The 27,559-nt window shown below is 44.0% G+C and overlaps 1 protein-coding gene across 1 annotated transcript; it reads left to right on the forward strand.

Annotated features, from left to right (window-relative positions):
* The first annotated feature begins 1,712 nt into the window (after positions 1 to 1,712).
* LOC308094064 (uncharacterized protein) lies at positions 1,713 to 27,559 on the forward strand. Its single transcript, XM_080440514.1, has 7 exons — positions 1,713 to 1,803; positions 5,359 to 5,429; positions 5,518 to 5,586; positions 14,096 to 14,162; positions 18,834 to 18,893; positions 24,023 to 24,127; positions 26,104 to 27,559. Exons 1-7 carry the CDS (start codon positions 1,737 to 1,739, stop codon positions 27,030 to 27,032), a joined length of 1,368 nt encoding a protein of 455 aa, XP_080296640.1. The 5' UTR covers positions 1,713 to 1,736; the 3' UTR covers positions 27,033 to 27,559.

The following is a 27,559-nucleotide window of genomic DNA, read 5'->3' on the forward strand; positions in this document are numbered from 1 at the left end:
TAGCCATGGTTCACATGACGCTCGTCTGTCACAAGCGTCATGGCGCTACTTGTTCCTTTTTTTCGAAATTTTTACATTTACAACCAGTACATCTACATACACGTTCAGATTTCAAATATAAAGTGCTGACCCCACGGCCACGGATGTTACAAGTTAAAGCGCCCGGCTCTAACTACTCGTATCCTCCGTATTGTTCAATAAAAAGCATTTTAATCCGATCGGCAGCCATTTTCCTTTAATGTATCAGAGTGCAATACACCTCCCAACCGCCAGGGGCGCACCGTTTAAAGCATATGGTGAAAAATCGGAAAACATGGCTGGTGGTTGGATTAAAAAGCTTTTTATTGAACAATACGGAAGATACGGGTACTTAGACCCAAGCTTTTTAACTTGTAACATCCGTGGCCGTTGGGTCAGCACGTTATATTTGAAATATGAACGTGTATGTAGATGTACTGGCTGTAAATGTAACATTAAAAAAAAACAGGAACAAGTAGCGCCATGACTGCCATGGGATGACAGTCATGTTTCAGGGCTACACTGTTATATTTCCTCTCATCATTCTGCTCTGTGATCAATCTGATAGTCTGCTGTTTTAACCATTTACCATTTATGACACTTTAAAACAATGTTTTCAGATCTTCCTAGTGTAGTCTAATTAGATTATTAGATTATATACATCTTTGGCCTAAAATGTAGCCTGATCCCTATATGGGGTGCAATGGTGTTCTAGTGTGTGTTCTCAACCTGTGGGTCTGGACCCCCAGGGGGGTCCCCACATGATTGTTTTTTGGGGGGTCCCCAGATGACCGTAAAGTGACAATTTAAGGACTTTTATGACCTTTTTAATACCCAAGAAATGAATCAGCAATGCATCAATAGTAATCAACAAACTATACTATAAAAAAATGGTCAAACATTGGCCAAATTGTCAAATAATATAAGAAAGAGGCAAATATTGTGAAAATAGCAGATCTACAAGCTCACAACGCCTTGCTCTGTGGGAACTGAGTCAAATTAAATGTAATGCCTCAACTATTACAATTCCAAGTACTTGTCAGACTGGGGGGTCCGTGGTTCATATATTTTTGGGGTTTGTAGCCTAAAAAGGTTGACCAGTGGTTCTCCAAGTGGGTCCTTGAGGGGGTGTCAGGGGGTCCCCAAAAAAATGTTAATATAAGCATAAAGTCTGTTAAATCACTTTAACCTACCCACATCGGCCATTTCAAAATAGTGATCTACAAGCTCCTTAGTGTGACGTGTGAGCTTGTAGATCGGCTATTTTCAACAAGAATCTTGAAATAAATGTGAAACATTTTAACAACACAAACGCTGTAAGGGGTACTTGGCAAAAATAAATAAATAAAACATGTATATCTATATAAAATCATTGTTATTATTTTTTAAAGAAAAACGTTCGAACATTTTTCCAGAGAATTTCAGAATTTCAAAAAAAATCGAAGAAATTCTATATTATGTTTAAAAAAATATATGTCGTGAAAATAGCAGATCTACAAGCTCACAACACGTTGCATCACGACGAGTTGTGAGCTAACTCTGGTTTTCAGAGTTAAGTGGTCTAATCACACATTTTGTGTCTTTATTCTTTACATAGTTTGAAAAGCCCCCGTTACTTAATAATGTAATCATTTAGTTCTGTGTCTCTTTCTCTATGGAACCTCCTTGTTTGTGTCTCTGACCCCCTTAGTTCAGTGGAGTCCAGTCTGTAGGTGAAGATGAGTTCTCCAGAACCATTCAGGACTGTTTCTATTAAAGAAGAACCTGAAGATGACCTGGACATCGGTGAGTTTCATGATCTATATTTTCTCCTTTCAATGTTTAAAGGGATAGTTCACCCCCAAAATGACTTTTTTTCTATCGATTAGTCACCCCATGGAGACTTGAATTCATGGATATTTTTTTGTTTTTTTTTCGCATTCCTAAGCCAATAATTTGATGGCCGGCAGCGGTTCAGGTAGGAGACACAAAGAGTCTCCTTTGTGTCTCCTACCAGAACCGCTGCCGACGGTCCGCTGGTCATCAAATTATTGGCTTAGGAATGCGACAAAAAAATATATATATCTATGAATTCAAGTCTCCATGGGGTGACTAATCGATAGAAAAAAAAGTCATTTTGGGGGTGAACTATCCCTTTAATTCTGTTCAGTTTTTATGGCCTTAATAACAATTCACTAATATAATTTCATGGGTGACTGATCTCCATTAACACACGGAATTCATGAGGCTTTTTTTTCTGCCTCTTTTTTGTTTAATCACATTTAAGCAAATGGCTGAGATCTCAGTGATGTTTTTAGGTATGCATGCTGCGTCAAATGACACATTGTACTGCAAAAAAAACGTATTAAACTAACTAACTTTGCGTCCAGGGGACCCGGCATGCCATTTCACCTAGACTAAATGCGGCCATAGCTGAATGGTTAGAATTGTGCCTGGGAAGGCAAAGGTCCCAGGTTCGATTCCAGGCCTCGGTAATGTGTCGAGTTAAGGATTTAATTGTGTTTGTCGTTGAACACTAGAACATTATGCTTTAGGCTTTTAAGTGAAAAAGGGCAGATATGACAAATAACTTATATAGTTTAATATCTTTATGCTCTATTAAGATATACTTTAAAAAAAACATTAACTCTCTCAGTGCCACACAACAAGATATCCCGAGTTTTTTCTGAATGCCCTCAGTGCCAAGAACGAAAAATCCAGAGTAAAAAAATATATATATATATATATATATTATTATTATCTTTTCTTTTTTTTTGGAAAAAAACAAGTTCAGAACCCAAGATATCATTATCTGAAGATTTGCAGCTCCATCCACTCCTTGTTTAACTTATAACTGAAAAAGGCTGTATCTCGCTACCTAAGCACTTTTTTTTTTACTTTGAAAAAAATAAAATAAAATGCTGTCACAGTATGAACATATTTTTTTATTTCATTGGCACTGAGAGTATAGTGGAAATAGCCCATCTACAAGCACAAAACGCGTCACATCGTGATGCGTTTTGAGCTTGTAGATTTGCTATTTCCACTATTTTTAAAAATGTTTGAAAATAAGTAAATGTTTCAACATGGAAAAGATTATGACGATTATGAAAAGAAAATATTGGGATTATCTCAAATAATTGCGATTATGTAATAATGGTGTCAGGCCTAGTCTAAACTGATTAAATAGTTGTAATTCACCGCCACTTCGAAACAATCTATCAGTACCGCAGCTCCGACCTGCTGCGTTTATGTGTCTGTGCGTGTCTCTGGTTACTTCGGAAAACATCCGGTTTATATTTTATATTACCTTACTTGTATATATTTTGTACTACTGTATATCATTTAATTTGGCCATTACGGTACTTGTAAAACACAGTTTAGTGGAATCTGCAGCACCAACCATTTCATTGAACATGTCACAGATAGTCTCTTAATCCATTAAGACCGGGGTCCGACCAGTGATGTTGCTAGGTTTTCAATGTAATGGGTCCCGGGACCCACAGGTGGTCATTCAAATGGGTCCCAGAAACATTTTATGGGTCCCCAATTACACGTCTCCCCCCCCCTTCTATCGTTTTCTTTGATCTCCAATCTCCATATCTTCTATGTGTGTGTGACTGTGTACATTATATCCTAATGCAGTGGATCTCAATCTTTTCAGGCAGCGACCCCCCAAAATAATCATATTTGAACTGGGGACCCCCCACCCTGAGAAGCGCTTGGAATTAGGAGTTGAGGCATTTAATTTAGTTTAACTCAGTTCCACAGATACATAGTCAAAATAGCAGATCTACAAGGTCGTTTTTTTTTTTTTTTAATCTACAAGCTCACAACGCCTTGCTTGTAGATCGCCTCTTTCTTATATTATTTCACAATTTTGACCGTATTTATAGTATAGTTTGTTGATTAGTTTGGATGCAGTAATAGTCTTTTTTCTTTTCTTTCTTGAGGTATTAAAAATATCTTAAAAGTCCTTAAATTGTGACTTCACTGTCATCTGGGGACCCCCCCCCCCCCCCCCCAAATCATGTGGGGAGCCCCCTGGGGGTCCTGACCCACAGGTTGAGAACCACTGTCCTAATGTACATTCTATTTTGCTACTTGTTGTAGTCACAAACTCAGAATACAGGGTACAAACTACAATATAAAGTTCATAATAATAATATGAAAAAGTACACTTCATAGGAGCAGAGATAGATAGGAACTAAAGAACAACAACACTTTGTGGAAGAGAATGTAAACGGAGCAGAGATATTTGTTTAAGAAAAGTAGATGTTTGCGGCAGTATTTATTGCTCTGGTGTTTTCTTCTTAAAAAGTGGGATTCCCTTCAAATGATTTATGCTTGTGTCGCACCGAAAATGACGATCTGAAAACGACGTGTCGCGCGTCGGTGTTTCGGCTCGCGGGTCGGTTTGGTGCGCGGCTCGCGGCTCACTTTGCTGCTCGCGGTTTGGTGTGCGCTCGCGGGTCGCTTTGGTGCGCGGCTCGCGGCTCACTTTGCTTCGCGGCTCGGTTTGGTGCACGGCTCGCGGTTCGGTTTGGTGCGCGGCTTGCGGCTCGCTCTGGGCGCGGCTCGCGGCTCGGTGTGGTGCACGGCTGCGTGGCTCGGTTTGGAGCACGGCTGCGTGGCTAGCGGCTCGCTTTGGTTGTATGCGTCCCGTGGACGCTGTGATGGTTGGTTTAATGCGTCCTTTATTAAAAATGTGCGTCAGAGACGCAGGGCTAGCAGCATCTCTGGGGAACACATCTGTGTCATTTTAGATTTTAACCATTATTTTGTACTTTGGCTATTCAAAAATAGCAGATATACAAGTTCATAGCGTGGCACCGAGTGCCATGCTACGAGCTTGTAGGTCTGCTAATTTGTTTTCATCTTGAAAATGTGTGCAAAGCTTTGAATATAATATATGTTTTTAAAGCAAACATTGTTTTACTAAAATCTTTGCTTGTTAGGGTCCCGGGAACAAAATATTTTGAGATGGGGGCCCGCCGCCAAATATATATAATTTTGGGTGGTCCTTGACATGAAAAAAGTTTGAGAACCACTGATATTATAGCAACATAAGTGTTTCAGAAAACTGATTTAGAAGACATTTGTAGCATCCCCAGAATCAAAGATTTGAGTTACAAATGTTTGCTTTAAAAAAAAATATATATATATTGAAAGATTTGCACAGATTTTCAAGTTTTTTCTAACATAGCAGATCTACAAACTCCATGCCGCGCTATAAGCTTGCATATCTGCTATTTTTTAATAGCCAAAGAAATCTAAAAACGACACAGATTCTTTCCTGGTCTAAATGGGTTGAATTATTGAATCTTGTTGCCTTACTAATGACCCCGTTCTCTTTTGTAGAATATACTGAGCGCTATGGAAGAGACCACGAAGGAGACTTCCCCCCACAGACGACACGCAAGTATTGCATTGTAAGAATAATAATGGTTTGGATTAAACACGGTTATATATTAGCTGAATATGACGTGGAGTCATTCATTCTTCTGTCATCTTGTTTAGATGGGAGCCAAAATCTGCGAGAATCCATGTCCAATTTGCAGGGATCCAAGCATCATCATCCACCATCAGGTCTGTTAATATCACAATTATTGCAATCCATGTTACTGGCATTCTTTTGATCAATGTAGAAATAAAACGGCACAACTCAAGTCTATTCAAACAACAGTTTGCCGGGGGCACGGCTCAGCAAGGCTGAATGTATAAAACGAAGAATTGCCAGCACTCTGAAGTCCTTCTGGTGCCTTTTTAATGAAAATGAAGGCGCAGGCATACACAGGCGTGTTTCGGCATCAAGCCTTCTTCAGCTTGAATGAATCATTCATTATTTGTATCATTATTTTGATGCCACAATTGTTTTTAACCACATTAAACCCGGAGTCCCATGTTTTGTCCATAGTCCATAAAGGCAAAATGTAAAAATATATATATATGTACTTTTATGCCCATATATGGAGATCCCTGATGTCATCATTTGATAGTTACGTATGTAACTTAAAGCACTGAATAGTTCCCTTCGCGCATGCGCAGCTCGAGTACGCATACCAACGTCGTCACTTGTGACCCCGGGATGAACCGGAAGAGGCTATATCTTCCGGTGTCATCAGGGGGTCAGTCCCTACAGAATCTTCTCGTGTGAACACGAGGATTCTGAGTGACAGAGCGCTCTGGCGGTCATTCGGGACTCATAGAACCGTAGTAACTATCGTTCAGAGGCGGTGCTTAAAGCACTGAATGACTCCTACCAAACGAGTCATGAGCAATCCTGGTTACAAACCTTAGACGGTAGAACCGGACTCTGGCAAGAGGACCACGCCCAGTGGATGGGGAGTGGTAACATTCACCCTATAAAATCTAGAGAACGTGCCCGGTGATACCCATGAGGCAGCGGCACAGATGTCCTCCAAGGGTACCCCTCTCAGGGCGGCCCACGACGTGGAGACGCTCCTGGTGGAGTGGCACTGTATGCCGGGTGGGATGGGACGGCCACTCGCCCCATAGTCGTGGCTGATTGTGTCCACAATCCAGTGGGACAGGCGCTGCTTGGAAAAGCGCGCACCCTCTGTTAGGGCCGCCGTGACAGAGGAACAGCTGTTCGGACCGCCGAGTATGGACGGTTGCTCTGATATAAGCTCTCAGGGCCCGGACTGGGCACAGCAGCTCCATCCTGTCGGACCTCTCCCCAGGCGGAGGGTTGAACCGGGCTAGCCTTATGGGCTGGTTGAGGTGCGCAGTCGACAGTACTTTAGGGAGGAAGGCTGCGTTCGGCCATAGGGTGACACCTGACCCGTCTGAGTTCCACCTCAGACAGGACTCGCTAACGGACAGGGCGTGCAGCTCCCCGACACGCTTCGCCGAGGCAATCGCCAGGAGGAATGCGGTATTAAGAGAGACCCACTTCAGCCCTGCCTGTGCCAAAGGCTCAAAGGGAGGCCCGCATAGGGAATCCAATACAGTGGTCAGGTCCCATGCTGGAGCTCTCGGGGCTCTCGGAGGATGCAGCCTCCAAGCCCCCCTCAAGAAGAGGGACACCAGACTGTGGCTCCCTACAGTGGCATTGTCCATTTTAGCGTGTCGGCTCGAAATGGCTGCCACATAAACCTTTAGGGTCGAGGGAGATCGGCTCTTACCCAGGAGGGACTGTAGGAACTCCAAGATGGTAGGCACGGAGCAGTGCACTGAGTCATCGTTCCGACCCCTACACCAGTCGGAGAACAGCTTCCACCTGTTGTCATATTGTAGCCTGGTGGAAGGCGCTCTTGCGTTTAAGATGGTGTGCCTGACCGGCCCTGCACAGCTGCTCAACAGCGGTTCGGGCCCACCAGTAGCCAGACACACAGTTGAAGCCGTCGAGGCTCGGGATGCAGGATCCGACCTCCTAGTTGTGAGAGCAGGTCTCTCCTGTCGGGGAGGCGCCATGGCGCCCCGCGGCAAAGCTTGTGGAGCAAGGAGAACCACGTCCTCCCTGGCCAGAAGGGGGCCACCAGCAGTATGGTGTGACCCTCCAGCATGACTCTCTGAAGGATCTGACGTATCAGAGGAAGAGGCGGAAAAGCGTATAGGAGCGCCTCCGGCCAAGGGTGCGCCAGCGCATCCTGACCCAGAGGGCTGGCCATCTCCGCCAGGGAGAACCAGCGTGGGCAGTGGGTCCATGCCTCTGAGGCGAAGAGGTCCACCCCTGCCCTGCCGAAGCGGCCCCAGATGGTGTGCACCACCTCCGGATGGAGGCGCCACTCCCCAGGTGGAGGCTTTTGGCGGGAGAGGAAGTCTGCCACGTGGTTTCGCTCTCCCGGTAAGTACATTGCCCGAAGGCTCGTCAGACGGGGGGCTGCCCACGTAAGGAGGTCCGTGGACACCCGTAGCAGCCGAGCGGATTTGGTCCCGCCCTGGTGGTTGATGTGGTACACGGTCGAGGTGTTGTCTGACCTTAACAGGACGTGCCTGCCCCCTAGAAATGGCAGAAAATGCTGTAGGGCCAGGTGCACCACTCGCAGCTCCAGCACATTTATGTCTTTGGTGCACCACCGGAAGACCCCATAGGGACAGACCCCATAGGGACACCCCTTGATAAGTAGGCCCTGTCCCTCCATGGGCGTAGGGCGAGGAGACACTGTTTCGACACCCTTATTTTCCTGCGTATGTGACGCTCGGGGTCTTAAGTGAAAGCTGTTCAGCCACCTCTGGAGGGGGCGCAGTGACAGCTGACCCAGCGGAACAACGGCTGCGACGGAAGTTAGTCTGCCCAAGAGGCTGAGGAACATGAGGAGCGGCAGCCGTCTGCCTCTCCGGAACGCGGGCAAGAGCTTCAGGATGTCGTCCACCCGGCGGGGGGACGGACATGCTGTCATGTTTGTAGTATTCAGGGCAAGCCCAATGAATGTGGTGGTCTGGGATGGCGTTAGGCAGCTCTTTACTGTATTTACCTTTAGACTCAGGCAGGCCACGTGGGACAGGAGCCATGCTGTATCTTCGGCTGCCTGCGCCCGGGATGGTGCGCACACCAGCCAATCGTCCAGATAAGGCAGGATCTTCATTCCTTGAGATTGTAGAGGCGCCAGTGCCGCTGCCACAAACTTGATAAAAACCCTTGGAGAGAGGGAGAGCCCAAACGGCAGCACCCGGAACTGCCAGTGGCGGCCCCTGTAGGCGAACCTTAGAAATGGCCGGTGTTGGCGGGCAATGGGGACATGGAAGTACGCATCCGTCAAATCTATGGAGGTAAACCACTCTCTGTGGACAACAGACTGCAACACGTCTGCCGTGGTCAGGCAGAGGGCAGATAGCTCCTGGTCCAGTGCGAGGGCCTTTGCCGGGTCGCCAATGATGGTCATTTTGACCCGGCTGGCTGTGGGGGGCCGGCGGCGGAACTGAAGCTTGTACCCGCGGGTTAAGGTGGTAACCACCCACGGATTCGAAGCTTGAGCAGTCCAGTGCCTGAGCTGCTGATGGGAAAAATGTCCGACGGCCGGCCCCTTGGGGCTTGGGCTCAGCGTCTGCCTCCCGGGCCCTAGAGGCCCTGGGTGGGGTCTGCCAGGGTCCGGGGCTCGAAATGTCGGCGAGGGGCCGGTGTCTCCGGAATCACGGACCTGCCTCTGCGTAGGACGCTGCGGGAAGTGCTGGCCCCTAGGATGAGCTGGTGGTAGGCGAGCCCGGGGGGCCGCCGAGAGGCTCCTGCTCCTACCGGAGGGAGGCCTGTTGGGGGGAGGCATGCGCCCCAGACCTGCTAGCTGCTGCCTGGTCTGCCCGGCCTGAATAGTACGCTCCAGCGCTTTCTGCGCGGCTGGGCCGAACACCACTCCCGGCTCCACTGGGAGACTGCGGAGGGTTCTTCTGGACGCCTCAGTGAGATTTGACTGAGAGAGCCAGACCTGGCGCCGAGTCTGGACCAGGGTGGACATCATCCTCCCGAGCTCCTTTGACATGAGGCCAAACGCCTCCAGCGACGCGTCACAGAAAGCGATGGAGTCTGCGTCCGCGCTAGCATTGCTTTCCTGCAGAGATGGGCCTGGACCGGCATACGGTCCAGGCCCACTGCTGCAGCGTCATGCATGGCCGACAGAGTACGCCCGTCAGCCGAGAGACGGGAGCGGGCCCTCGTGTCTCTCCAGCAGGCTTGTAGCTCGCTTATCTAGTCCCTGTAGCCTGCGCCTGAAGAAGGCGCTTGCAGGGGCAGACTCCGCCTGCTGCGGAATGGCCAGCCGTTGTTGCTCTAGAGCCATGCGCAAGACAGTCCGCATTGAACTGTCCTCCGTCTCACTCAGTGAGGTCTGGGCTGAGGAGTGGGAGCCCGGCTCCGAGGCCTGGGAGACATAGTCTCCCCTATCCTCCCCATCAAACTCACGGAAGTGAGTGGCTGATGCCGCCAGAGAAAGGGTGTCATCTTCTAGGGTCAGGTGTGGCATTGGAGGCGTAGGCGCCTCTGCCTCCTCCGAAGGGGGATCGGGCTGGCGGGCCATGAGCATGGACTTCATGTGAGCCAGTTCGGCCGACAGCTTCTCCATCTCAGATCACAGACTGCGGTCAGACCTCTTCTTGGGAGGGGGGGCGGCAGCCGCCTCAGCCCGACGTTTAGAATGCCTAGCTTTGGTCGTAGACGGCTGGCCTGATGGGGGGGATTTCGCCTGCACCCCGTGGCGGTTCCACCTCTGCCAGTCTGGCCGCCCTCACTGCCCGAGGCATGTAACTGCAGTTCAAGCAGGCGTCGCCGTCCAGTGCCTCCCTCAGATGTTCGGGTCCCAGGCACCCGGGGCAAAGATCGTGTCCATCATCTGGCTGGAGTGGACAGTAGCACAGTAATGGGAGTTATCCATAGCCAGCGTCCCTGTAGCCTGCGCCTGAAGAAGGCGCTTGCAGGGGCAGACTCCGCCTGCTGCGGAATGGCCAGCCGTTGTTGCTCTAGAGCCATGCGCAAGACAGTCCGCATTGAACTGTCCTCCGTCTCACTCAGTGAGGTCTGGGCTGAGGAGTGGGAGCCCGGCTCCGAGGCCTGGGAGACATAGTCTCCCCTATCCTCCCCATCAAACTCACGGAAGTGAGTGGCTGATGCCGCCAGAGAAAGGGTGTCATCTTCTAGGGTCAGGTGTGGCATTGGAGGCGTAGGCGCCTCTGCCTCCTCCGAAGGGGGATCGGGCTGGCGGGCCATGAGCATGGACTTCATGTGAGCCAGTTCGGCCGACAGCTTCTCCATCTCAGATCACAGACTGCGGTCAGACCTCTTCTTGGGAGGGGGGGCGGCAGCCGCCTCAGCCCGACGTTTAGAATGCCTAGCTTTGGTCGTAGACGGCTGGCCTGATGGGGGGGATTTCGCCTGCACCCCGTGGCGGTTCCACCTCTGCCAGTCTGGCCGCCCTCACTGCCCGAGGCATGTAACTGCAGTTCAAGCAGGCGTCGCCGTCCAGTGCCTCCCTCAGATGTTCGGGTCCCAGGCACCCGGGGCAAAGATCGTGTCCATCATCTGGCTGGAGTGGACAGTAGCACAGTAATGGGAGTTATCCATAGCCAGTGTTGGGACTAACGCGTTACTAACGTAACACGTTACGTAACGCAACTACTATTTGCGGTAACTAATAACGTAACGTGTCACCTTTTCCCATTCAGTAACGCCGTTAGAGTTACTGTGATTTAAATGGGTACGTTACTTGCGTTACGTTATGTGATCCAAATGAACTGTTTTCTGCGGAGCAGCCTGCCTCTCTCTGCCTGTCATTTAACAGGCAGAGAGCCCGCAGCAGCCAACAGGCTGGATATAGTGGTCCCTCTCACTCTAACATGATGAAAAAGTGAAAGTGCTAGAGAGGACGATGATTGGTTAACGCAGGGTAAAAATTCAGGTTAAGCCAATCAGAGACAGAGTTGGGCGGGTCTTGTCTTATGGGGAAATACACAGACACACAAAAGCTTGCTAACACACACACGGCAACACGGCCACCGGCACCACACACACAATGGCAAACGACAGCAGCAGCAGCTTTACAACTTGGCGATTTAGCCACTATTTTGAATATGCAGGGATAAAAGATGCAAAAAATATTACTGTTAAATGTAAACTCTGTGCCGGACAGAAAGCATTATCCACATCCAATAACAGCAATGCCAATCTGAAGCACCTCAAGTACATGGGGCTATAAAAGTGGTTCCCAAAGACCCCACCGTCTCTACAACCAGCAGTGATCCAGATGGAGCAACACCAGCTAAACAGACACAAATCGATTTTTTTTTAATCGCCACATGTCAGTGTCACCCAGAATCAACTAAACCGTTTGATTGCCAGGTATGTTATTGAGGAGATGCTGCCCATTGCAACGGTTGAGTCTGTTGCCTTCAGGCAACTAGTCAGCCATATACTAGTGAAAGGAGTGAATTCAGGGCCACAGTGCAGAAAGACGTTTTCAAAGTACCTGGTCATTGAATATGCCAAAATGGAAGTTGAGCTCAAAAATACATTTGTACAAGTGCACTACTTAGTTGTTGAGGCTACAATAGCCTGGAGATATAGATGCCAAAGATGCCTGTCAACATTTCTAAACATATCTTTTGTGTTTTATTGTTCCACTACATTTCATAATAATTGCTACTATTTACTAGTTACTTTTTAAATTTAGTAACTAATAAAGTAACAAGTTACTTTTTTGAGAGCTATAACTATAACTAGTTTTAAAGTAACTTGCCCAACACTGTCCATAGCCCAGAGCGCGGACGCCACTGGTTGCTAGGAGAGAGACCGTAAGCTGGGGGATGGAGCGCTTACGCTGCCTGTACCAGCAGAGGCTACTAATGGCTGGGCCGCAGCCCGCTTATGCTTATGCTGGGAGAAGAATGACTCCAGCAGAGGCTAGTGATAGCGAGTTCAGGTGACCAGAGCGCTAACGCAACTGGTAGCAATGAATATTAATACATAAAGACTAAAAACAGCTATGCAACACAGTCGCTGAGCAAAGCTTAAGAGCTGCTGTAATCTACATATACTATATAGCAGGGGCTGATCAAAGAAGCTGCAGAAAAAACAAAAGTAACGCTAGTATAAAGAATAGCGTTAAATTATGCCGTGCCTTAGGCAGGCAGCGTCAAGCTTGCTATAGCAGGGGTTTTATCAAGATTATCAACAGCTAGCCGTTCCTATGCTAACGGATGCTAACCGGAGCGCTCGCGCTACTGTTAGCAACGTGCAACCAAATACAGGAGGGAGGAGGCGCGCATGCGACCTTTACCAACAGAGGCTGATTTATAATACAAAACTTAAATCTCAGTCTAGCAGCAACCTACCTTGTCCGGAGGCGAGGGATCTTAGAGCCGTCCCTGCCGGTGGAGCGACGGACGCCAACAGCGTCCGTGTGTGAGCTTCACCCAGCTCAGAAGTCGCAGTTCTTAGAGGGCTACTCCGACCTATATGGTCACAGAATTACCAGCGACCTCTTTTTTTACAAACGATAAGGTAGGTTTGTAATATGGCTTAGTGCAGATCTCTTACAACCTGCGCGCGAGAAGATAAAAGGGACTGACCCCCTGGTGACACCGGAAGATATAGCCTCTTCCGGTTCATCCCGGGGTCACAAGTGACGATGTTGGTATACGTACTCGAACTGCGCATGCGCGAAGGGAACTATTCAGTGCTTAAAGCACCGCCTCTGGCGGTTAGCAGGGACGAAATAGAACCCCCTATTGTGCCCGTATATGGAGCTGACTGATTTGTTTTCTGATGCCATGACGACACATTGAGGTTAGACAACACATTCCATATTTGGGCGTAGCTGCATTGGAAACTCCTTATATGGTTATGGCTGAGTCATGGTGACATGAGGTCCGCCGGCCGGCCCTCCCTTAAGCTAATTTTAATATAGAATAGGTTTCAACTGTAAAATGCACACATCAAAACAGTCCATAGTGCTTAATCCTAGTATGAACAAGAGGAACATGCAGCGCAATAGTGATCACGATTATTCACACCAAAATAATTGTGATTAAGGATATTGCGATAATCAAAAATATCACAAATATTTATAGTTTTAAATATTTAAAACTCTTAAACTTTTGTTAACAAATTGCACCCCATCATCCATATTCTGGGGGAGTGGACATCAGGTGATTTGGTGTAGACTGAAAAGAATGGTCCAAGTACAAAGCCAACTAGGGTCCAATGTATGATGAACAATTTAATGATACATTTAAATCTCTGCGACATGATTATTGTGAGCGTTGTTTTTATCAGGATAACTATCATCGTGCCATCCCTGCAGTGCGATTAGCCTGGTTCCAGACAAATCTGCCATTGCAAAAATAAATTGCCCTTAGCAGATTAGGTCTGGCCCCTCTCAATAGAGATTGGACTCTCCCTCCGAAGTTGTGAGGGTCCAATCAGGGCCCACCATTCAAATATGAGGCGGGTTTATCACCAGAGGCATTTTTGTTATTTTCCCCTCGGAAATGCAGGTTCCACACAGAGATCCCTAATCTAATTATCTAATATCTACGCAGTGATATTAGTCTGGCCATGCCAGGCTACAGTGCGATGAGTCTGTACATTTCATGTTTTTCGTTCAAATCGGAAAAAAAATTAACCAAAATCATATTGCTCATCCCACAGAATGTGAAGTTGTTGGAGCAGTTCATAAACCCAGACACGGGGATGGCGTATGACCACACTCACACAGGTATGGCAATTTATTCAAATTCATTTGAGTTGTTGTTCCAACATTAACAAATGGCTAAATGTCCAGAGCTAGGGCTCTCACAGTGTAGAAATCTCACCTGTCGTGCGTTATGGTGGCCCAGCAGCGCAGTATGCAGTTTTACTGCTATGTCCGACGCCCCCCTTTAATTACTTAATTTGTCCTGATTGAATGCTATCTAAACAACCAATAAACATAACTTACACTATAACTCTACCCTAGAGCCCAATGCATACTCCACCAGAACAACCGATGTCACTTTGGTCCGGCTGGCTACAGACTACAATATGACATAATTTAAAGCAGTGGTTCTCAACCTGTGGATCTGTACTCCCAGGTGGGTCAAAAGTACAAACTGGTCAAAAATTGGTCAAATAGTATAAGAAAGAGGCAAACATTGTGAAAATAGCAGATCTACAAGCATTGCGAGGCGTTGTGAGCTTAGATCTGCTATTTTCACAATATTTATCTGTGGAACCGAGTCAAACTAAATGTAATGCCTCAACTCCTACAATTCCAAGTGCATGTCAGCGTGGCGGGTCCCCTGTTCAAATATGATTATTGTGGGGGGGGGGGGGGTCATGGCCTGAAAAGGTTGAGAACCACTGATTAACCCTCGTAGGGTCCTCGGGTCCTTTTGACCCGGTTTAACATTTTCAACATGAATTAAAAGTATGTAAACATTTTTTGTTCTCTATGAAACTTCTTCTATTTGCCTTATTTACTGTACTAAACATGTGATATGAAAATGAAAATTTTCACACAGGGCCTTCGGGTCAAAGTGACCCGAAGGCCCTGGGTGTGACTAAAACACGAAGACCCTACGAGGGTTAAGCGGTTCGGGTGGGTGGGATCCGAACTAAATGCGGGTATTTAGTCCCATCCCAGATGTTGTAACTACCAGAGCTACTTTGGCTACTGTCATTGGTCAGATGTTAGGCGTTGTTTCCACATTCATTCAGCCCAGCTTCAAGTTCATTCAGTGAAAAGCAGCGGTAGTTTGGAAGTTATCTCTCAAGAACAGATTCTTCTCTCCGCTTGAATCTGTCGGGGGGGTTAGTCATAACGTATACGCACTGGCCTACAAGTGGGCGTGCCTTCAGATCAGGAAGCAGGCCGCGCTTTACCCAATCAAATATAGTGGGCGGGATTTACTGTCTGCTCTCGCTTCCCACTGAAAACAAACCGAAATCATTTAACAATAGCGTCCTCGGAGCAGACAAAACCACGGAAAAATATTCACATTTTGACTTGCTCTTTCATCATAGAAACAAGTGGGCTTATAACCAAAACAATCCATGTTCTCTGGGAGAAGTGGTGTTAGTGTTCCGTGTAGAAATATTGTTAGTGGGAATGAAAACATAAGCGCACCACCGGAAGTGGAGCGCTGAGGGCAGACCAAAAACCCTGGTTTCCTTGCGCACGGGTGCTCCATTTAGCTCCCCCCAGAGCCAAGTGAAAGAGTAAAAAACAGCAGAGGGCGCTGTTTTTCCTTTTTATTTGGCGATGGGTTCCCATATTGGTTTGGAAGAGCCTACACCTCTTCCAGCCAACTCCCTGTAAAAACACCTCTGAAATCTCTCTCTAGTGACCACTCTGGATTTCTTTGGCTATTCAAAAATAGCAGATCTATGAACTTATAGATTTTAGACTTTTGAAAAACCTTGAACATTTTTGCAAATCTTAGGATATATACTGTATATATTTTTAAAGCGAACATTTGTAACTAAAATCTTTGCTTCTGGGGGTCCCTGGAACAAATTTTCGTTTTAAAAATATATTTAAAGATTTGCACACATTTTCACGATTAAAAAAAAATAGCAGATCTACAAGCTCATAGCGCGGCACTCTGTGAATTAGGGCTGCACGATATATCGTTATCGCTATCGCGGTATGAACGTGCGCGATGTCAGTATCGCAAAAGGCAACGATATCGGCGATATAAATCCCCCCCCGCTCATCCACTGCTAAAGCGAGCAACATCCCTTTATTTTAGCCAGTAAATAAACCAGCCCTCCGTTTCGCCCTCTGTTTCGCGTGTGTGTGTGTGTGTGTGTGTGTGTGTGTGTGTGTGTGTGTGTGTGTGTGTGTGTGTGTGTGTGTGTGTGTGTGTGTGTGTGTGTGTGTGTGTGTGTGTGTGTGTGTGTGTGTGTGTGTGTGTGTGTGTGTGTGTGTGTCAGCTGCGCAGCCAGCAGCTGATTTCACCGTTTATCCTCTGCGCGATTTTCCTGTGAATATATATATATATATATTTTTTAGACACCTGTCAGTGCCTTTGGTTGAGGTTTGTAGGTTTGATTTGTAGCCTATATTCCAGTTTAAAATGCTGCGGATCAAGCAATGCTTTTGACAGGGAGAGAAAGAGCGAGAGAGAGCGAGCGAGGATTCCGTAGTAGCCTACCGAACGATGTGCCCCATGTTTTTTTCAACAGCAAAATATAGATTAATACATTTGACAAAATACAGCGAAATCCCACAATTATGAGAGTCTTAATATAAAGCAAACAAATTCAAAGTTTAGGTATCAATATCAAACAAGAGTAGAGTGACCTCACCTCTTTGATGGACAATAAATAAATAATCATTTTGCAAACAACATCCATGTTCTGTTAGTTTGTCAACAATGATCTAAATGGAAATTTATTTCAGCAGCTAGAATGTGACAGTTTGTTTGAGCCCGTTTTGGTGCGCAACACAGCCCTCGTTTAGATTAAATTGCTTTCACCTTTTTGTATTGCTGTGCGGAGTGTGCGCAACAGGGCAGATCCCCGCCAGGCCAGGGTGACCTACCCAGGCCCATGAAATTCATAGGCAGTCATAGTAGACAATTAGAATTACATCTGCTAAAACTGACTCATATACTGATACAGAACCATATATTGGCTATGTATTGTCACTGCCGGGTGGAAACCTTGTATGTTCCTTTTTCTAATTATTTTAAAACAATTTAAAATGATGAAAATAGCCAATCTACAAGCTATAATTATTATTAATAATTAAGAAATACTATATTTTAACTAGTGAAAAATCAACTTAAGTCATTATTAGTGCAAGTTAAATCACATTTCATTTTAATGAAAATAAATGTAAAAGAAAAAAAACAAATACATAAAATCTCTAATCTGTGAATCTAATGTGATTAATGTGACCCCTACTTCAGTCAGTGAAGTCCAGGGCTGAATGTGACATATTGAGACCAACTAAACATTATTTTGTGAAATAAATGGGTTATATTTCACAGATAGTTATACTATTCTTATACTATATTAAAATAAAATCATCCTTAACCCTCAAATTACATTAATTATTTCTGTGGACTTCTAAATATTTTTTGGTCCTTCCTGCCCTGGCATTTGGCCTTTGTGCCCTCAAAAAAAATTCCACACCAAAGACCAAGTGGCCTTGCCCCTAAAATGACAAAATTCCAGGCCTGGTGTGAACCCAATAGCACTAAAATGTGACAAGCGATATTGACTTGTCAGTTTTTTGAAGAATTTGATGTTGCAACACTTGAAATATAGAATATGACATTTGAACGGTAATATCGTATATCGTGTATCGATATCGAAATATTTGGCATCAATATCGAGATATGAAATTTTGTCCATATCGTGCAGCCCTACTGTGAATAGGCAAAGACATCTAAAATGACAGACATGCGTTCCCGGATTGAATGGGTTAAACACAGCCTATCGCTAGAAAGGGCAATACCTCCACACCTCCGGCAGAGATATCCCACAGCGCGTCACTTTAGGTATTAAAGGGATATTTCACTTTCAAACATGTTTGGGGTCATTTTAACGTCTACTCAGGCTTTTGTGAGCACCCCAGACAGTTTTTAAGTTGCTCGATTAAGTTTTAGATATTTGTTTTTATTCATGTTATCAGACCTCCTATACCCATTGTAACTTCAAACTTCATTTTGACCTTCTTAGACTCATTGAAATGACACATTCTTGGTTCTTGTGACTGATATTGGCCTTCTAATGCGAGAGAGGGCAGTTTTTTTCCAATATTCTCCATTTATTTTTTATAATTGTTTGGGATTTCATTTTTTGTATTTATAAAATAACGTAAAATAATTGAAAAAAGGAATTGAAAAAAATAATAATAACACACGGCCCCCTCACGCATTAGAAGGACAATATCAGTTACCAGAACCAAGGACGTGTGTTGTCAATGAATCTAACATGGTTAAAATAGAGTTTGAAGTAGTGCTGCACGATTCTTGCTCAAATGTGAATCACGATTTTCCTCCATAAGAATTGAGATCACGATTCTCACACGATTCTCACACAATTCTCTTGTAAATATAAAAATATTAAGCAAAAAAAATAAAAATAAAAATTGAAAAAAGAATAATTAATTAATAATTTAAAATCGAGATCGCATAGGTGTCTGAATCGAGATCATCACAATCTTTTTTCGATTAATCGTGCAGCACTAGTTTGAAGTTACAATGGTTTCATATAGGAAGGGGGCGTGTCTGATAAAATGAATATCAAATATCTAAATACCGAATCAAGCAACTTAAAAACTATCCAGGGTGCTCTCAAAAGCCTGAGTAGACAGTAAAATGACCCCAAACATGTTTTGAAAGTGAAAACAGTGAAAACAATCACACATTTTACCTCATGTTGTTTCTCCTTTTAGGTCTGTGTATGCAACAACAGAAGAGACTAAACGAGGCAATTAACAGAGCACGGGACTATGGTATGTCTTCTCCTTCTTGTTCTTGGTTTCCGACAGGCTGTGCACTGAGATGTGTAATGCTGCCCTCCACAGGCGAGGGGTTTACTGTTTTGTCCTACAGTTCAGAATACAGACCAGTAGAGTGAAGAGAGGTCAAGACCAGGGCCAACATTGGACTGTCAGAATCCAAGAGATTTTTGGGGGGTTTGGGGGGGCGTGGCCACTAGCCACACCCACAGCACAACCCACACACCAATATAACATTGCATTGTCAATATTGCAAAATAAACATTATACACTTTCACTGGAAAGGGTTTACAACAAAGTTTACAGTGTGTGTTATTAACTGTTCCACAGAGTTCCACAAAGTAACAGACTCTGACTGCATTACAAGGATTAAAAACAGAGTCAACAGTAACAAAATTAACATTACAATATTAGGACTGTGAGAATCAAGGAATGATGAGTACAATTTCATCAATTTTTTTTACATGTCTACTTTTTTTTAACCCATTTTGGGCGGGAACCACTATTTGTAACTATACCTTTCAAGACGGGAACCCCTTTTGGGGTTCTTGTTGCTATTTACAGTATATAGTAACACATGTTTTTTCAGAAAACTTTAGATGGCGTTTTTAGAATCGGCCTCAGGTCTAAATGGGTTAAATATGTCAATAATTTCTTTGTATATTTCAGTTATTTGGCATATCCGCCCGTGCAATTTTTTATTACAAAGCATAAAAGGCTCAACTAAATCGTTAATCTTAATTATTCGAGTGACAATTACATGATTTGTAATCGTGACAGCCCTATTTGAGAACCAGATCTGCAAATTCCCGAAACAGCTGCAGCCTCTCATTTCTGTACTTATTACACGAGAACAGGACATGTAGCAGCTGTCTCCAACTGTCCACAGTGACAGGATCCGTATAGGATGTTTGCTCATGACATTCAAGGAACTGGCTAGACCAGTGGTTCTCAAACGTTTTATTTACAAGGACCCCCATAACTCTTGAGAGTGTTCCAATGGAACCAAATGGACCCGTTATTTTGTCCCCCTACAATGAACCCTGAGTGTCCCTGGACACCACTTTGAGAACCACAGGGCTAGACCACAATGTACCATTGTCCCAGTCTCAGCCTGGTTAACCCATTAACTCTTTGACTGCCAGAGTATTTTCATAAAGTACTCCCCCAGTGCCAGCGATTTTCGTTTTTTTTATTTTTTATTTTATTTTGTTATTTAATTTTCATATAGTTTGTCTAGCTGCGGTTTTGAACACATACGATGGTTCCACCAGCAGAGAGCAGCAAATAGACACCTCAATCGCCCCACTCACTCACCCCCCCAAACAGGCCCAAACAGTGTCTACGTCAAACCGGATGTGACGTGTTCTCAGATTTTCCGATCGGCCAAAATTACGATGTGATACACGACGGCGATGACTGTTCGTCACCCAGACTATAGATTATAGAAGTGGACCTCTCCGTTCGTTTTTTATACCGTGTGAAAAAACGTGTGTTTCCCTATTCTGGCCGAAAATGACCGGGGGAAAAAAAAGAAAACCGGAAACGGAATCTGCGTCATAAAACCGGATGCAGGTGTGGGTGAAGTAAGTGGAACTCGAAACCTAGAATGAAAAATAATCAGAATAGCCCGATCAGAGATTAAACAATGAACGCGCGTCTAACGCGTCGACGGCCAACTGGACAAACTAGCAATTGACACGTTATCGAGTCAACCGCAGTCAAAGAGTTAAGACCGGGAACACATCTGTGTCATTTTTAGATTTCTTTGGCTATTCAAAAGTAGCAGATATACAAGCTCATAGCTCATATGAGCTCATAGATCTACAGTTTGTGACCATTTGTGCAAATCTTTGAATATATATATATATATATATATATATATATATATATATATATATATATATACACACACACACACATACACACCATTTTTTTGTCAGCAATTTATTGGTTATCCATGAACAGCATAAACTATGCTGGCCTGATCGTATATCTTATAGTGAGCTTGGCGAAACACTAACGGGATGGACAAATCACTGGCATCCTTCAGAACAACTGATGCGTTGTTATCGTGAATGGTTACTCTGGCAGCCTCGGTGGTGTAGATCATATTCAAGTTCCACTTCACACGTCCAATCTCTGTGATTTCCGTGGACGTCATGTCCATGGCGACCAGGAGGGTGGTGAAGCGATCGCTCCAAATCCATTCGGTCAACCTGTAGTCAACATTGTATGTCGAAGGGCGTGTGATGGAAGGAAAGTCCATGGTGGGGACCATCTGCAAGCTCCCATCCATCTGGAAGGAGCCAATGGTCCAGGGGAGGGCATTGGTCGTCATCGAGTTGAGTTGATCTAGGATGGGAAGGTTACCTTGTTGATATTTAGAGGTCATAATGACTACTCTGTCGGCGTTATAAGTAGCAAAGGTCTCACCGCCTTGTTCCAGGAACTGCATCCACCCCACATGAATGTTAGCTCCCGGGAAATGCACAGTTTTGTTGAATATTATGTATGCAGCTGCCCTGAAGCCAGGCTCTGATAGTTGAAACTTTGACTGTACTTGAATCCAATCAACTCCTTCTGCGACTCGTACATTCGTGATTTCTAGGTGTAGGATGCTTGCTTTAATTATTTCAGCAATGGACAACATGTTGACAGTTCTTACAACAACCTTTTTACCAGCTTCTTCAACCCGGAAGCCAAGCACCGAATATATATCTCTGCAAATGCTAAAGAATTAACAAGAAACAAAAACCGGTGTGTCCTCTGGATGCCTTCTTAGTTTAGGCAGTGGGTGCTCAGCTATGTATACAACTCAAATCAAAATCACCTAAGTGGAAAAAGCTGCACTCCAAAATAAATACTGCAAGACAGTGGCTCAGATGTAGTTTCTCATTTTATTGCGAGAACGCTAGCGCGTTTCGGCCGCAGCCTTCCTCAGAGCATATTAGATTAAAAAGTGATACTTGGGGGTGCATGCCCCTCTTTTAAACATCATCCCCCATCATCCCCACCTGTGTGGGGGGAGGTACTTGCTTGACAATCAATCAATTACACAATATCTCTGTCACAGTCAGAACAGCAGTTCACAACAATATTAGTGCAAATATCACAGATCATGAAGGAATCACAGAAATCAATTAAATGTATTTTTTTAAGACTCTCACTATGAATAATGAGATCATCCAAATAGCACAGAAAGGCCACAACAGGGACTCACAGGCACATACGCACAGGCAATATCGAATATGCCATGGCTAAACACTACCTTGAGGCAAAGCATGGTTCACCCTCATCTTTGCGCTTTGTAGGGATTGAACAAGTGGTTACTACCCCTCGAGGGGGTAACCTCCCCAAATTGCTATCTCAGAGAGAAATGTTTTGGATTTATCAACTCAACACCATGCAACCAAATTACGCCTAAATGATGATTTCTCTTACAAACCCTTTTTATAGACAAACAATTTGTACTGTCAACCTTATTATAATCTGAATATATATATATTTTTTTCCCTCCCTGATGTGTGAGTCCCTGTTGTGGCCTTTCTGTGCCATTTGGATGATCTAAATGGGTTAAACAAACTTGCATACCTATACACATGCTCACCTGGAAGCCAACAGAAAAATCCTCTTCAGGCTCAGCGAGAAAACAGAAATGAACAGGAGACCAAAACAAAGTTTGCTTAAACAAATACACCGGTCTATGTGTGAACATTCTTTCCATTATCATACACAGAACAGATGTTAATGCTATCGGTCGATAAGATGATGGACAAGATGGGTCTTTTCCTGGTTTCAAAATTGGGATCACTACTGCATGCTTCCATTTGACTGGTAATTTACCTACCTCCCAGATATAGTCACTATTGAAGGATGCACAATCATCATTAAAAGTGTAGTGATTATCATCATTGACTACACTCCCCCATTATTGTAGCCTATGTGATATTGCACACTAGCTTAGTGTAAATATGGACTTGCTGTCGGCAGCCTGTCTATTTTGTCATGTTCTGTATTTCATGCTCAGATTGTTTTGTATCATACTGTATCTGTTGGTATAAGTTCATCTTTTCACAGTGGTCTATGTTGGCTACTGCATTGTATTTTTACTACCTCGATTGATGCCAGTGGTGTGAATTGTCAATCGAAAAACACTAAATTATCTTTTTTAAAGTAAAAGTAGCAATAATACAATAAATAAAAGGTCTGTTTTCAAGATTTTGCTTGAGTAAAAATACAAAATTATTGGCTTCAAAATACACTTAAAGACCCCATGACATGGCCAGAAATCATCATAGTTGATTCTACATATCACGTGATTCCAGAGGAAAACAGTCAACTAGTAATAGTTATAATAATGGGAAAAAAAGCTGCGGGAGTCCATCAAGGCATTTCTCTCCATTTCTCCCCCGTGCCTGTCTGTTCTCAGCTGGTGCCCAGCGACCAGCGAGACAGGCCTGTGTCCGCTCTTTGCCTGGCCAGAATGCTGTGTATTACTCGCTCACACCTTAGCAGCCCCAGAGCTGCAAAATGACAATAGCATATTTTATCATCTTAATAGATAAGAAGAAAGAAACTGCTTCACATGAACAAAGTTCATACAGTATGGACACAGGAAAAAAAAGAAAGAAATCAACAGCAATGCAATAAAAAATGTCATTGGACCCCAATTTAAGTGTTCAAGATGTATTTCTTTTCATGGTTTACAATGACAGCTACCAAAAAGAAGTGAAAAACTAAACTGCATGTCAAGTGAAGCACAAGAAATAAGTGATAAACAAACATTGATGATGTCATAACATATTTAAAGTACCAAAAGTTAAAGTTCTCAAATATTTCTCAAAATAGAAGATCTGCAAGCTGTGAGCTTGTAGATTGTCCATTTTTGAATAAACAATGTATACAAAAGGGCTTAGTTCGTTAATGTATGTTTTGTAATAATGAGCTATGTCTAGAACAACTAATAACTGAAGTTTTCTAATAATTATAGTAGAGTAAAAAGTAAGTTTTACCTCTGAGATGTAGTGGAGTAGAAGTATGAAGTGTTGAACATTTTCAATACTTGAGTAAAGTAAAAGTACCTCAAAAATGTAATGCCCATTATTGTTCCTCTCTTCCAGGTTTTCTACCCTTTAAGTTTCCTAATGTGGAATTCACAGAAGACTCCAATACCCATCATGCTGTGGGGTTCAACTTCACACCACCACCTCTGTGTCTAAACTCTGGTGAGACATCTGGTTTGTACTGTGTGCGACAAAGTATAAAACGTGTGTGTGTGTGTGTGTGTGTGTGTGTGTGTGTGTGTGTGTGTGTGTGTGTGTGTGTGTGTGTGTGTGTGTGTGTGTGTGTGTGTGTGTGTGTGTGTGTGTGTGTGTGTGTGTGTGTGTGTGTGTGCGTGCGTGCGTGCGTGCGTGCGTGCGTGCGTGCGTGCGTGCAGTTTGGAAACGTAACTTTGGTCGACTATTTCTCCTCTTCAATTATACCAATTGGTATTGTATTTTATATTGTTATCGTTAGTTACCTTTACAATGAGGTATAACTTGTAAGGATCATGCAATCATGGAGTGAGCAGCACAGTTAAACGTGTGGGTAGCGCCCCTGAAAATTTGTGTGAGGGCAGGTGTGTGACTGGCAGCTGAGCATGGGTCCTGCAACTTTGACAGAGATCTGTCTGTGGTACCGTTGTGCAAATTGTGCCTGTAAATCTCTGGAAGAAAGCCTATGATTCCTCAATGAAGCCTCCTGGGACGGCCACTTTGCAGTCTGTCTTTGAGTTCACCAGTCTCACAGAACTTGGTCCTGAGTTTGTAAACCAAATAATGCTGCCACTCTGCATAACGGAACACCAGCTTCCAATTGCCCTATTGCACGGGCCTTATCCTGAACGGACAAAGGTGGTATATTTTGGGACAAAGGTAGCATCTTTCCATGGGACGGTGTTGCTGCTTGGAGCATAGACAAACTCAACATAGTTGCAGGACCCATGCTCAGGTACCAGTCACACACCTACCAGAAGGTGTGTGCTGGCAGGTCGCTCAAAACGAGAGCGATTACCAACAGAAGCATGTTGGGGGATTTTGGCAAATCTTTGGGGGCACTACCCACACATTTAGCTGTGTTGCTCATTCCACGATTGCACAATCTTAACAAGTTGTACCTCATTGTAAAGGTAATACATAATAACGATATAAAATACAATACCAATTGGTATTATTGAAGGAGAGGAATAGTCAGTCGAAGTTAAAAGTAGGGTAAGTGATTTTCTTTGGTTAAAATAAGTGTTAAATAGCTCTATATTCTGATAGTACTCATTGCTATAGAGTGTTTGTTCAGTACAAGGAGTCTCCTTGTCTCTCCAGCTCTTTATAAAACAGAAAAAGCATTTTTGTTTCAGTTTCAGTTTCATTTCCAATTTTATCCAATCAGGATAGATAACTCAATCAGGATACAGATTAAACAAGTGAAATGGGAAGTGATGACAGTAAGAAATGAGCAGGCAAAATTGGAACTGGAACACTTTAAAAATGGGTTTGTTCTCCTGATTGGCTGAGATTTTGACACCTACCGGAAAATGTATTTTCTGTTTATTAAAGAGACGGGGAGACTCCTGTTACTGAACAAACACTCCATAGCAATGATTACTATCAGAATATAGTGCTTTAACCTTTTAACAAAATACTTTCTGTTTTAACCCAAAAATATCACTTACCCTACCTTTAAGTTTCCGAAGTGTGTGTGTGTGTGTGCGTGTGCGTGTGCGTGTGTGTTGAGCTGAGAAAATGTGAAAAACCATGTCGAACCTTTTGAAGTCCAGTTTTCAGAAACACTAAAACTGTTTGGTCAATCTAACCATGATGACTGAAACCTACTTGTGTAGCTATGATCCTCAACTTGCATATTAAAACATGTGTATATATGTTCAACTGCAGTAGGATGTATAAATGTTCTACTGCAGTCTATGAATTTAACACCCAAGCTAGATTTAGGTGGCATTAACAATAGTCAGTCCATCCAAAGTGGTTTGATTGATTTGAGGATAAAATCAAGTTGTAATCAAGTTGAGTAGATAAAGTCCTGATCATGGATTGTGACTGACAGGTGTACAAAAATATTCTAAGATTACACAGCTACAGTATAAAACAGAGGAAATACTGTATGGAAGAATGTAAAGTTAAGACATTTCTTGTATCTTTTTGCCTAGTCTTCCTGCACCTCCCTGTGTGTAAAGAGGCGGTTTCCCCTGAAATGCAGAAGTGGAGACCCAGTCTGGTCCAGGAGGAACCAGAACCTCCACGGATTAAAGAGGAACAGGAGGAGCAACTTCAGAGAGCAGAGGAGGCTGATGGGTCAACATCGACGTTACCAGCAGTGAAAAGTGAAGATGACGATAAAAACAGAGACACAGAGCCTGTAGCCAGCACCTCAACTGAACACATGAAAACACAAGCTTATGTAAAGAACTGGGTAGCATCACAAGCGACTAGTGACGAGCAGCTCCTCTCTTCACACTGTTCTGAATCTGACACTGAAGATCGTGATGATTGGGAGGAGACAAGGGAAGATCAGTCAGGGTCAAACACACTGAAATCCCACAAGACACAACATGCGGAATCACAACACATCTCTTTGAGCAACAAGCCGTCCCAGGACCTGAAATCATCAAAACCAACTCACTCCATGAGGAGTCACACAGAGAAGAAAAGTTACAGTTGTACATTTTGTGGGAAAACCTTCAAACGGAGGGGACATCTGAACAGGCACACAATGACTCATACAGGGGAGAAGCTGTTTAATTGTACGGTTTGTGGTAAAATGTTTAATCGAACGGGACATCTGAAGACGCACATGATGATTCATACGGGGGAAAGGCCCTTTACTTGTGCAGTGTGTGGCAAAGGCTGTGTTCACATGGGTCATCTCAAACAACATATGAGGACTCATACAGGGGAAAAGCCCTTTAGTTGTTCAGTGTGTGGCCAAGGTTGTGTTCACATGGGTCAACTAAATACACACATGAGAACTCATACAGGGGAAAAACCCTTTACGTGTACAGTTTGTAGCAAAGGCTTTGGTCAGATGGGTAATCTGAATACACATATGAAGACCCATAAAGGGGGAAAGAACATTTAGTTACATTATTGGTAAAGATGCACAATATAATTGGTCACATATCGGTATCGGCGGATTCTTAATAGAAATATTTAAAAAAAATCATTCATACACACACGCGCTCTCTCCCTTCACACAGACTAGGAAGGAGCGTTCCACTGTTGCACAAACTTAGATTGTAAACTGAAGTTCTTACTGATGTACATACAATGAACTAAACAATGGTTATTGTGTTTATGGTAAGCCATATCACACACCGTATGCACTGTACACAATGCATCTGTAACTTTCACCAGCAAAATAATTTAAATAATTAAATTAGCAATGAGCTCAATATAAATGCAATATAATCAGTATCGTCCGATTTGACCATGCATTAATCTGATACCAACATTTCATAATATTGCATCCCTCATTTTTGGCAAATGCTTTTGTCTTAACACATCGATTGCCAAGATCGCATCGATGCGTTCTTTCAAATCCATCGCTTGAGTGCCAGCAATTCAAAAGAACGCATTGATGCGTTCTTTTGAATTTTCATTGTTTAA

Source organism: Gymnoscopelus braueri, assembly GCF_963280865.1.
Source record: "Gymnoscopelus braueri genome assembly, chromosome: 10".
NCBI lineage: Eukaryota > Metazoa > Chordata > Actinopteri > Myctophiformes > Myctophidae > Gymnoscopelus > Gymnoscopelus braueri.

Coding starts and splice junctions, on each gene's coding strand:
- LOC308094064 (XM_080440514.1), top strand. CDS start 1,737: ATGAGTTCTCCAGAACCATTCAGGACTGTTTCTATTAAAGAAGAACCT. Junction 14,163..18,833: donor GTATGACCACACTCACACAG/GTATGGCAATTT, acceptor TTCTCCTTTTAG/GTCTGTGTATGCAACAACAG. Junction 24,128..26,103: donor ACCTCTGTGTCTAAACTCTG/GTGAGACATCTG, acceptor CTTTTTGCCTAG/TCTTCCTGCACCTCCCTGTG.